Source organism: Neophocaena asiaeorientalis, unplaced genomic scaffold (assembly GCF_003031525.2).
Source record: "Neophocaena asiaeorientalis asiaeorientalis breed wild unplaced genomic scaffold, Neophocaena_asiaeorientalis_V1.1 scaffold371, whole genome shotgun sequence".
Taxonomy (NCBI): Eukaryota; Metazoa; Chordata; class Mammalia; order Artiodactyla; family Phocoenidae; genus Neophocaena; species Neophocaena asiaeorientalis.
Window position 1 is genome coordinate 1135382 of NW_020172369.1, and position 12243 is coordinate 1147624.

General features: G+C 36.4%; 1 protein-coding gene across 2 annotated transcripts; it reads right to left on the minus strand.

The window, feature by feature from the left end:
- On the minus strand, positions 1-12029 carry LOC112390754 (solute carrier family 7 member 13-like). 2 transcript variants are annotated; one of them, XM_024731826.1, is made up of 4 exons: positions 11239-12029; positions 6698-6829; positions 3678-4039; positions 1-911 (listed from the first exon to the last, which is right to left on the minus strand). In XM_024731826.1, the coding sequence occupies exons 1-4, from the start codon at positions 11903-11905 to the stop codon at positions 624-626; spliced, it is 1449 nt and encodes a 482-aa protein (XP_024587594.1). In that variant the 5' UTR covers positions 11906-12029; the 3' UTR covers positions 1-623. The 2 variants fall into 2 exon arrangements, with proteins under 2 accessions (XP_024587594.1, XP_024587597.1); XM_024731829.1 differs by lacking the exon at positions 6698-6829 and having other exon boundaries at positions 11239-12007.
- Positions 12030-12243: the final 214 nt, after the last annotated feature.

Here is a 12243-nt window from a genome sequence, read left to right on the forward strand (position 1 = left end):
TAAAATATGTTATTTTAATTGGTATCAATGTGAAGAGTTTAGACCAGTGAGTAGAAAGTAATGCATAGTATTTATTAATATCAATTACAGATTTACAATATTTTCTTTATTTTTGCTGATGCAACTATATTCATTCATTCAACAAATATTAAGTATCTGCTATACACTAGGCACCTATGAATTTATCTTCCTGGCAATGACTTTTTGTTTTTTTATTTACTTGTTTGTTTATTTTATTGGTATATAATTGACATACATTATATTAGTTTCTTGTTTACGACATTATAATAATTTTTACACATGGAAGTAGGCAGTAATTAAGTGACTAAGGCATATTATGCCTTTTAAACTTTGCGTTTGTGTGTGTGTGTGTGTGTGTGTGTGCACGCATTTAAAATTTTTGACCAAGAAGAAAGTGGTGAGAAACATGTTGGGCACTATGGAACTAAGGCTTCAGTTACCAAGAGAATAATTTGAATTGTAAAGAGCTTGAATATGTAGCTAGGGTGGTGGATTTGATATGTGTAGCTGGAGGTTGGGCAGGAGGTAGAGGCTTTCTGTTTATATATTTTAAAGCAAAGTTTACCTTTAAGAATGTATTCATTCATTAAACATTTTACATTTTAAAGTTTCTTATTTACAAAGATTTCTTTAAGGTCATTTTTTCCTGTTGAAGTACCTTCATCATGGTCTTCAGGTGGTGAAACATTAAACAGTAATTGTAAATAACAAGTGATTTTGACAAAACAGACAGAATGTTGATTAAGGTGAACATGAATCCAGTAACACAGGAGTCCACTGAACATAAAGATAAGCCCATAGACATGCTCTATTTTAGGAGCCTGAATCAATGGCGTCAAAATCAGAAACAAAGATATAGCTATGCATCCAAATATAAATGGCAAAGGCACCTGAAAGTTAAAAAAAGATTAAGATTAGTGATGACGTTGTCCTTAGGTTTCTATAAACAACATAAGAACATTCTCTTTCTTATGGAACAGATGTTTCCAAACTATTACATTACAGAAAGTAAATCAATGGCAGACTGAATGATTGTAAAAAAGTGGAACAGTATTTTATTCATTCTATAGTTTTCATGAATGCCTACTCAATTCATCAGATATTGTCATTTATTTACTAAAATTAGTGCTTCATTTTCAGGCATAGAAAAAATACATTTAAACATCATCAAAAATTAACTATGTCATTCTAGTATTAATCATTGAAGCATTCTTAGTTTTGGGAATTTGAAAATCCAGTAACGTCATAACTGAAATATTTGTTTATAATGCTTCTTTAAGGGAGCATGTGTCAGTCTTTCTTAGGGCAGCACCATCAAGTAATAGAAACAACAGAAATACTGGAATCAGAAAAGTCTGGTTAGAAATGCAATCTCTGTTATTTTAATTGCTCATTCTTTCAAGAAATATTCACTGAATTGCTTAGTGGCATGTGCTATTTTAAGGATACAGAGGTATTTAGGACAAATAAAGAAGGTTCTTCTCCAGGGAGCTTGTGACACTGACTAGCAGTATAACTTTGGTCTACCTAATTAATCTGATCTTCAGACCTATTTGCAGAGAACAACCAGAAGGTGGTTCCCCAAGTGCCTGTCCCACAGGGACCCCAAACACGGCTCAGTGAGACCCTCAGGGCCCTGCACCCCTACCACAACTGAAGGAAGGACATGGTGGGTCGGCGGGTACTAATGGATAATTATGTTCAGAGGTTTTTAATCAAATATTCCTGAAATATGTGTGTGCTCTGTGTTATTACAGTTTCAATATAAAGTCTGAGTGTCGAAAGAAAAAGGGTCCTCTTAGACTCATTTGCAATGAGTTTTTTATCTAATGCTGGTCTCCTAAAATCTTTGTAAGAATTGCATACAGTGTACTTCAGTAAAATGTGCTCAACAAATGGCATTTCTTAATTAACTTTATAACAGTGATTTGTATACATTTCTTACTCTTCTATGAGGCTAAGAAGATTCTTGATGGAAAGATTCATCTTTATTTCTCTGAACTGCCTAGCAGAGTGCCTGAAACATAGCAGATAGTCACTACATATTTGTTGAATAAATGGATGACTGAAATTCAAGATATTATTGTTTTCTTTTTTCAACTTGGGACATGGCCAAGAGGGATCCATTTTTTGGGGGGGGAAGAAAGTCAAAACTGTCTAAGCTAGTGTTTCTTAAAATATGGTCAATCGACCTCTCTGCATAAGAATCCCCAAGATAATTGATAAATATACCGATTCCTAAGACCCATCTAAGACCTACTAAATTAGAACCTCCAGGGGCGAGACTGGGAATTCAGATTTTTAACAAGCACACTCAAGTGGTTTTATGGTTGCTGGCATGAAATATGGGACTATCATTTTATTTTCCATACAATCTCTACAACCAGGAAGTATCTTAATTATATGGGCCACCGAATTATATTTATAACATGATTAAAGAATAAAACAAAGACTGTTTGGAAACTTTTAGGATTTACATTATAGCAAGGTATGGCTTATTTTATACCAAGGCAAAATAAAATGAAAATTAAAAAAAGAAATGAGGGAAATAAAGAAACATGGATAAACAATAAATTTGGCTCACAAAATGCATGCCACAAAGCCCCATATAGATTCTGAAAGCAGGCCACCAAAAGGCATAAGCAAATCAGTTGTTTAGAAGAGGCCCAAGTATTCCTGATGCTAAGATCAGAGAAAATTTCCTCAGTGGATCCTTTATAGAATAAAAAATTCATCACTATCTTTTCAGTAAATATAACAAAAATTTGGTCTCTGAAATCAGAATGTGTGGTTTAAATCCCAGCCCTGATCCTTTTATCTAGGGTAATTTACTTAATCTCTGAGATTTAGGATTCTCCTGAGTTAAAAGGGGGTAAAGCTAAGAAAATCTATACCAGCTGTTTGACCTGAAACTGCTCACCCCTCCTTCTAATTCACTTTCTACACTATTGTCAGAACGGTCTTTTCAAATGTGAGTCTGATTTTATTTCTTTTGCATATGGTTGCTTAGGCAGTTCACACTCATACAAGCATACCCATCTGAGGGGGAAAAAGGGGGCTGATATCTAGCTCACCAGGCTCTGTGCCTGGGCACGGGGCTGGGACTGCCTAGAGGGAGGGGTGCTTTATTATATTTTGCACAAAGACACTCTAGGAACCTACAGTAGCCCTGCTGACATTACATAGAGGATAGTGATTCTATCTTGCTAGTTAAGTTCAGGTTCAAAATTTTTGTAATCACCTAAACTGAGGCTTAGATTAACATCTTATTGTATAAAATAAAGACCCTATCAAGGCCATACACAAGAAAAGTATGCCACATCACCCTCATCTGTTCATGGACTGAGGAGATGCTTTTGAGCTGGGCAAAAAGCCCTCCCCTCAGAAGTGTTATTACCTAGCTCCTGAAAGATGACAATAAGGATAACATCTGTCTTCCTTGAGGAGAATCAGTTTTGACATTTTACTCTAGAAAAATCAGACCAAATGCAGCCCATACAGTCGATTACACATCAGTAAGCTGGGAAATGGAGGTCTGGTTCAGATGTTTCATAAATTTGACTCATGACTGGTTAGAAGCATCCCATATAGAATAAGAAATTATATTCCTAGACAGAGAATAGAAGTTTAATATTAACATTTTAATTTTGATTTACCTTGTAAGGTCTAGGTAGATTGGGTTCCTGGTACCTTAGTTTAAGTAAACCTATCATATGTAACCCTCTTAAAAACCATATTGCTAATCCTGAATATTTTATTAAATTGATCAAATCTGAGGTTATAATAACAACTGAAGTTAAGATGATTATCTGGCTGACAGCCATGGTTGGACACGAGTGGTTATTGAGCATCGAGAAGATCAAAGGCAGTTGTCCTTCTTGGCTTGCTGTGTAGATCATCCTTGATGCCGAAAGCACTGTACAACACATGCTGCTAAATATTGAAGTTGAAATTCCAAAAGAAATGACCCATTGCATGGAAGGGATTATTTTGTCCGTCCAGGTGACAGCAACAGCATCTATGAAAATTTTAGAAAAATTTCAAAAAAGTCAGTCCCTTTGCTTGATTGAAACTACGGCAATAATTCTTCACTTTCTCTGCAACCATACCTTTTGTAATATGCTTTTGCAGCTCCTTCCAAGAAAGGGAGTCTCTTTACTTATTCTTCAATACGGTCTGGCCTTGTGGTCTGTGTTGGTCAGTAGAATGCATTGGAAGGGGTGATTTGCCACTACATTTCAAACTTTCTAAGACTAGCTTGTGCATGGGATTTAGGAGGCACTTTTCAGGACTCAAAGTGTATTAAACTTAGAATAAATCTTATAAGTGGGACATTAAGCATGAGAAAGGCATCTAAATCAGGTGGGGGCTGGTGAGATGGCATTGCGAGGGAGGCAGAGAGATAGTATTTATTCTGGAAACACAGTAAATTGTTTAGAAAGTCTGATGTGTGGTGAGGGTGTGTGCGTGTGCAAGGGAAGGCAGGAGATGAGGATAGAAAGTTAGGCTTGAGTCAGATCTTGGAGAACCTGCCATGGTCAGGTTAGGAGCTCATAGTTGGTCTGAAGGAAGGTGATGATGGAGTGATGGTGTGGTGGTTGCAGCAGCTGTGAGAGTGAGACTGGGAGGAGATGCAAGAAAACAAGATGGTGGAATATTTAAGCAGGGAGATGACAGGATTAGATTTGTGTTTTATAGAGTCATCTCTAGAGACTGAGTGGAGGCTGGATTGGAAGGAGGAAGTTAGAGGTGAGCATATACATTAGGAGGTTATTGCTGTAAATGAAGCAAGAAAAATAAGGGCCTGGGCACTGAGTGGGGGAAAGAAGAGGAGGGAACACCCAAAGAGAGATGTTAGTGACGTGGGTCTTTACAGAACTTGCTGCCTGGTTTGGATGTAGGGTGAAAGGCAAATTATAGTTCTCCCCCTCATTTTCATAGTTAAAAAAATCTCCTTTAGTGTGTTACTGTATTCCTGTGAGACCAAACTGTGGGAAGCAGTGTGTTTCTTTTTACTTTTAGAAATGTATATTCCTCTTTTTCTTTTAGAATCAACATAACATTTTTATACTAGTCTCAGAGAAGATGTATAAATGCACCTTTTGACTTTTGGGACCATGTAAAATATCGATTTTTTAAAAAATGAACTTCAAAGCTTCTTAGTTTTGTAAAGGCTTTGAATGCAGATGATAGAGCAGAACTCCAGTTCAGTGGTGTGGCTCACTAGACTGATCCTCTTTGTGACCTCTGGCCTTGAAAACACATCCATTACAGGGGAATTCTAGTTACTGGAGTGACACAGTCAGCCCCTCCAAAACCACACAACCTATATGTGTTCATAGACCCCTGTGCCTATTTGTATATACAATAGTTTTGGAGTCTATGTTTCTGTTGATGTATTATTTGACCTCTATCCAGAATATTTGAAGAGTTAGTTGTTCTCAATAAATGAATTTTCTAGATAACCAAACTTCTCTTCTTTCAGGAGTAATTATTTTTTAAAAATTAAAATTTTGTAGAATTTTTCTAATATATTTCAAATTCTACTCTGCCTTTTTAAAGTAAAGTGAACATAATTTAACATTTTTTAAAAAAGACCCAGTGGTGTCATAAAAATTCATCACTTGATTCTGTGGAAATATAATTATTTGGTATTAAATTTTTTTTTTCTGATCATAAGTACAACATGCTAATTGTGGAAAATATGAACAGTATAAAAAAGGAAATAAAAGATATCTTGCAATATTATCATTCAGATGGTGCCATTTACTATTAACTTTTTGTTGTATCTCCATTTAGTCATGTATATGTTATATGATTATATGTATTAATAAAATTCATCATCTAATATATATTAATAAATATTCATACTATTGCTTGCTTTGCTAATAGGCCCTATTAGTGGTGGTTATGCTTTGATTTGGTTTGCTTGTGTTGAGACATTTTAGTATGGTGGTTGAGAACACAGGTCTTGGAGTCAAACAACCTGGATTTGAGTCTGTCTTTTTCAATTACTAGCTGTGTAACTTTGAGCACCATGCTTGATGGAATTGAGAAGAATATATTTTTGAAGGTCAGATCTCGCAAATTGATGTCCACATTTACAATCCATTACTAGCAATAACCTGATCAAGAAGCAATCTTTTATCATTAGAAGAGCATGACTGAGACCTATTTTTGAATCTTATCAATGCTGTTCATTATTTAACTTTCCTCGCTACAGTTTCCTCATCTGAAAAATGAAGATAGTGAAGGTGGTACTGCTTGTTCCAAACAACTATTTTGAGGGCAGGTACCTGGGTGCACCTTAAAGGGTGGAACATCTTCTAACAAAGTGTTTCTTCTTTGCCTTCTTGCCTTGCTTGCTCCTGTTTCTCCTCTTCTCTTTCCTCTTTCTCCTCCATGTCTCTCTTCCTCCTCTTCTGCCTCTTCCTCATTGTCTTTTCAGTTCTTGCTTCTTCACATTCTTCTACCCTTGACCTTAGTCTTTAGCATGTGCTCATTTTTTAATAGATTGTTTAGATGATTATTTTTCCTTTCTTGTGAAAACCAAAGCAGGACCACATCACATTTACACTCTTATGGGTGTATCGAAAAAATAGCAGTATATAAGAGTCCCTGTTTATTCAGAGGAGGTAGTAGTGACTATTTCCTCTTTGTCTAGACACATTCATACCTGCAGAGATGATTTCCCTGGGAGTCAAAACTGCCAGATAGGATACATTAGCCAGTAAGTAAATCACAGCCACCATGGGAAGGACAGTAATCAGAGATTTGGGAATATTTTCACCAGGATTTTTTATCTCTCCTAAAAAACACAAATAAACTCATCAGAAAAGGTCATATTATTATGAGACTTTTGAAGACTTCTTTGTAATGAAAAGGATGAGAAAGTATTATTCATGTGTCTGTTGTTTCCTCATCTGCTTAACTGATTCTACTCCTTTGCAAGTTTTGCCTGAAAGCTCGGATTTCTCACCATCTTATACTAAAAATCCAATTTTTCCAACTATTTCATGATTATGGATTTACAGTGATGGAAAAGACTATTTAATACAAGCTACTATGTATAAAATGATAAGCTACAAGGGTATATTGTACAGTGCATAGTATATAGCCAATATTTTATGATAACTATAAATAGACTATAACCTTTAAAACCTGTGAATCACTATGTTGTACACATGAAACCTATATAATGTTGTAAATCAACTATACCTCAATAAAAAAAGAGAAAGAAATGAAACAGGGATGAGAGCAGAGTGGGGGGCGGGAGGAAATATGCATTAAATAAGTTAGCTGAGAAATGACATTTGAGGGAAGACCTAAAGGAAGTGAGGGAGGGAACTATGTGAAGAACTCAGTGGGCAGTCTTCTATGCAAAGGGATCAGTTGGTGCAAAAAGAAAACAGATGCACCCCTCCCCCATGCCATGGCAGCCTTTTGTGAGCACATCTATGTCTTGCTTTGTCACAGAGGCTTCCAAAGTGTAGTATTGAATACCCATGACAGCAACAAGGACATACTGTGCTTTGTCTACATTTCAAATACAGAGGAAACTGCAGGGACTCAGAGAGGTTAAGAGACTTGCCCAAGGTCACAGAGCAAATACGTGGTGAGGGCAGGATTTTAACCAAGTTTTGTCTTACACTAGACAGTAACCACTGCACCCTCCAGCCTTCATGTAGCTAGATCTCTTGGACCTTGAGGTGATGGATTTCCTGGACAGAAGGTGCAGAGTTCTTTTTGACACTTACTCCCACCCTCTTGGATAGACGTCCTCAGTTGGGAAAATTTTTGAGCTCCAATACATAATAAAAATTTTAAACCAAAAGCAAGGATGAGCTCAAGGCACCTAACAATGTTTGGGTCAGTTTCTGTCAATTGTAAGGGCCTTACCTCAGGGGAGGAGACACTGCATCAACAGTGGATTCCTAAAATTGACATATTATCTCAAAATTCCTAAACATCATACTGTTTTTCTTAAAAACGAAGTTCAGGGGAGTGGTTAAGAGCATAGGCCTGGACCTAAATGCTCTGGAGTTCTAACCTGGCTGTGACCCTTAATGGACTTTGGGAAACAGGTTTTGCAGTTAGCAACAAAGATTGCCAGCCCACAGATTTGTACAAATAAAAAATGTACAGTTGTTTAAAAAAAAGACTGTTTGGTATGTAGCATGTCTCTTCATCCCATCTGAGATATGTAATTTCTTCCTTTTTTCAGAAGTAACGGTTCTCTCATCTCTTTCCCTCAAGCAAATTGACCTCTGAGGAAGTACCTTTCTCATCCTTACTCTCCCAAGCAAACTTTTCCTACCTAGGCAAATTTACTGTATTAAAATGACTACTGGGTCATCATAAGTAAGAAAGGTGTGAATAGAATTCAGGGTCTTATGGGTTATGAATAAAATAATAAGAGGAAAACAATTTAGAGTCCATCAGGCAGTCAAGAGATTGTTTGAATCTACTCAAGCAGTGAAGGAAATTTGTCGTAAGCCATGTAGAAGAGAGTCTGTCCATCCAAATTCCGATTGGAAAGAAATCAGGTGATATTGCTATAAAATCAATGTCAGCTGAATTGTGAGGTCTTGGGGTCCGCTATTACTATAGCAACAGTGTGACAGAACCAGCCTGTGCATATGTGACTTGAAGCATCAAGTGCTCAGATCACATGTCTTATCTTGAATCTGGGAAGTGTAAGTAACTGTGTGAGCTGGGATGGTCCACCCAACAGCTTCAATCACCTGAGATAGTGACCCTGATCCCCTGTGTGGGTAAATGACTTTACAACTTGACCGGCAGGTTCTCCTCTCCTCCAGCTTCTGTGAATAATGACTGCTAGTTCCCTATAGCTGAACCCTTCTCCTGAGAATTGCCCTTAGTCCTTGGGTGATTTGGCAGGGAGGGGAGGAAGCTGCCTTGCTTAGAAAAATCTAGAAGTTTACATTCTCCCCTCAGAAGCAGCCCACAGTCATTTATGAACTGATAAAAGGTACAAAAGCCTAATGACTCTAGCTGGGAACATTTTGTATTTTTCCTATTCTAGCAGTACTGTCTAATAAAAATATGCTGTGAGCCATTTATGTAATTTAAAATTTTCTAGTAGCTACATAAAAGAAAAACCAATGAAATGGAATTAGTAATATATATATTTATCCCCAGATATCCAAAATGTTATCATTGCAGTATGTAACATTTATAAAAAAAGTATTAATGAGCTATTGGGCATTGTTTTGCTCATTCAAGATTTTGATTTCTGGTGTGTATTTTACACCTATGGAGCACCTCACTTTGACTAACTACATTTTAGATGCTCACTAGCCATATGTGGCTGGTGGTAAGAATCTAGACACAAGCTATCTATTCTGTTTACAATTAGTTAGGAATATGACAGCTCAGGAACTCGGAGAACCAAACTTGAGGGAGAGAGTTCTTTCTAGCGAGGATCACCCATTTTGAGATGGAAGAAGCCAGATCTCTAAATTTGGTAAGTTAATGAAGTGCTGGTTCTGATAGCCAGCCCCATTCAATTAGCCACAAGTTCTGGCCGTGTTACTGTACTCATCGCATTCGACCTTCTGCTCTAATAGTCTGCAGATCCAGAAAATTTCACTAGACATTTCAAACACAACCATATTGATCTGAAGTTACACTTTTCTGTCAGTTCCCGTTATGGGATTCTTGTCCTTAATTCAAGGTTTAACTTGTTTGATAACAAATCAAACCAAGGAGTAGGGGGAGAATGAGATGAGTGCTTCAGACAGAATTGGGTCTAAAGCTGCACTGCGCTGTGTCTTTAGGTAATCATCACTATCAAGAACACCTGGGCTTGCTCTAGTGTGATGCTTTACTTTAGCCAAGGGGTGCACCAACATCTGGGTATTTATTTTTGCAGAACCCACCACTGCCCACTGACTAGGTGACCCTCGGAGGATGCAGTTCCAAAAGCAGTGACCTGTGAAACCCTGCCTCCATATATATCCAATATTTTCACTTATGACTCATGTGCCTTTTAATGGCCAAACTAGCAGCAAGGTGACTGTTGGCATAATTAATTTGTGCTAGGTAAATTAAAGTCTTATTTGAAAAGGCTTGATATTTAAAAATTTGTTAATTTTATTGCAAGAAATTTCAATGTTACATTTGTCAATTAAAAAAGGAAAATGCTAAAGTACTTAAAAATATATCAACTGTTAAATTTTTAGTAATCTACATGAGTGAGCAAAGTGTCTCATTGACTGGGGAACATAAAAAAATTCAATAATTCAAGAATTTAGAATTTGAAGAAATCATCACTAAAAGTTTTGATAAAGTATTAAGGACATTTCAAACATAAAATCTATAGCAACATTATATTTAGAGGAACAAACTCCAGTTTCTTATTAAAATTTTTGCAAAGATTTTGTTTGGAAGTTTTATATAACTTCAATATTTAATATATTCCTTAAATTTTAATATTCCTATAAGTTTAAAATGTAAAAGAAATATAGTGAATTGTTTTCTATTTATTTCTTTTGTTTACTGTAGAGAGCTATGCAACTATTACCAAATTCATTTGGTACCATGACATCAGAGGGGGCAGCATTGCCCTGCAGAAACAACAGTGTATATAAGCAGGGAGGCATGGATATTACACCAGTCCTTGAAATTGTAAAAAATGGGAAACATTTTAAATACCTCTAATGTGAAAGTGCGGTAAAGTCATTCTAAGGAATATTACGCAGCAGTTAAAAGAATGTGTTAGATGTCTAAGAACTAATATGGAAATTTCTCTAAGACATATTGTGGAATCAAAATTAGGATGTGAAATTTTACCAATGTGGTAGGGGATATATAAAATCTGTGATAGTTTTAATTTTTTACAAATGGATTATGTTAATATATTTCTTATATAATTGATATTTAACTCAAAATGTCTTGAAAAATTGTTAGAATAAAGTACGGTAAAATCTGAGAGTGGTCTTAATTTTCTCTTGAAAACTTTATAAAATTCCCAAGTTTGTGATAGGGGAGTGACCTGAAAAACACTAAATTCTGTGTGTATTATATAGATAAGTATCTACCAAGTCTTAATGATGATTAAACTACATACATGTAGAGCATGCAGAACAGATTTAATTCAATTCCCCACAAATAAACAAATCAGATATATCTTTCTCCACAGACTTGTAGACAAAACTTTATGCTGCGACAAAACTATTTCAGAAAAAGATTTACCTGCTATGCTGTTCAGGATTGACGTGCCAGAATATGCAAACAATCCTTGTAGGAAGGCTTCTGCAATCTGTGAGACGTTAGGAAGTTCAGCGTCGAAAGCGTTCTCAAACCTGGCCACGTTCTCTTTTTTCCCAATCCCTAACAGCACAATCCCAGTGATGGAAATGAAGCAGAGGACAGTCATCTTTGTCACAGTACTGATAGTTTGAAACAAAGCCACTTTTTGCACCCCTCGAGTATTTAGAAGTCCCAAAGACCACAGAATAGCCAAAGCTAGACACTTCTTTGGTAGCTCTGGAGCTGGGCACCCGGCATAGAAAGGCTGAATTGTATAGGTAGATAGTAACAAGGTTTCAGTAGCTAGTCTTAAGGGATGAGTAAAAAGTTTGATCCAAAGACTGAGGAAAGCAACAGAGGATCCAAGAGATCTTTTGAGGAAATAATACTGTGCTCCACTTCTAGGGAATGTTGTCCCCAGTTCTGCGTGACTGAGAGCGGAGATCAAAGTCAGCACAGCACAAGCAGCCCAAATACTCAGGGAGACAGCTACATTCAGTGAGGAATATTTTAATACCCCTTTAGGAGACACAAAGATTCCTGCCCCTATTGTGGCACTAAATATTAAAATGTTTCCACGGAAGAATCCTATTGCCCTCAGGAGTTGCATGCTTTTGCCTTTTTCCTGTTTTTTTTTTTTTTTAAATCCTGAAAAATAATTTTACAATTTCATGTGGATTGCTAACTCTTATACATTCACCCCATGATTCTTCTGCAAAGTGCTTTCTTGATTTAACCGTTGTCCTTACATAAGCATTTTATTACTGCCGTTAACTTGGTTTTGAAAATGATTAACTTGTAAATTGTTCTAAGATTTTGTGAACTCTTTTAAGGCCAGAGTTAAAATGTTTCTCATGTTAATTATTTAAAAATTCAAATATGCCCGGTGATGGCTGCACAACATTGTGAATATGACTAATGCCACTGAATTGTACGCTTAAAAATGGT

Coding starts and splice junctions, on each gene's coding strand:
- LOC112390754 (XM_024731826.1), bottom strand. CDS start 11,905: ATGCAACTCCTGAGGGCAATAGGATTCTTCCGTGGAAACATTTTAATA. Junction 6,830..11,238: donor AATCCTGAACAGCATAGCAG/GTAAATCTTTTT, acceptor TGTGTTTTTTAG/GAGAGATAAAAAATCCTGGT. Junction 4,040..6,697: donor CAGGGAAATCATCTCTGCAG/GTATGAATGTGT, acceptor AAATTTTCATAG/ATGCTGTTGCTGTCACCTGG.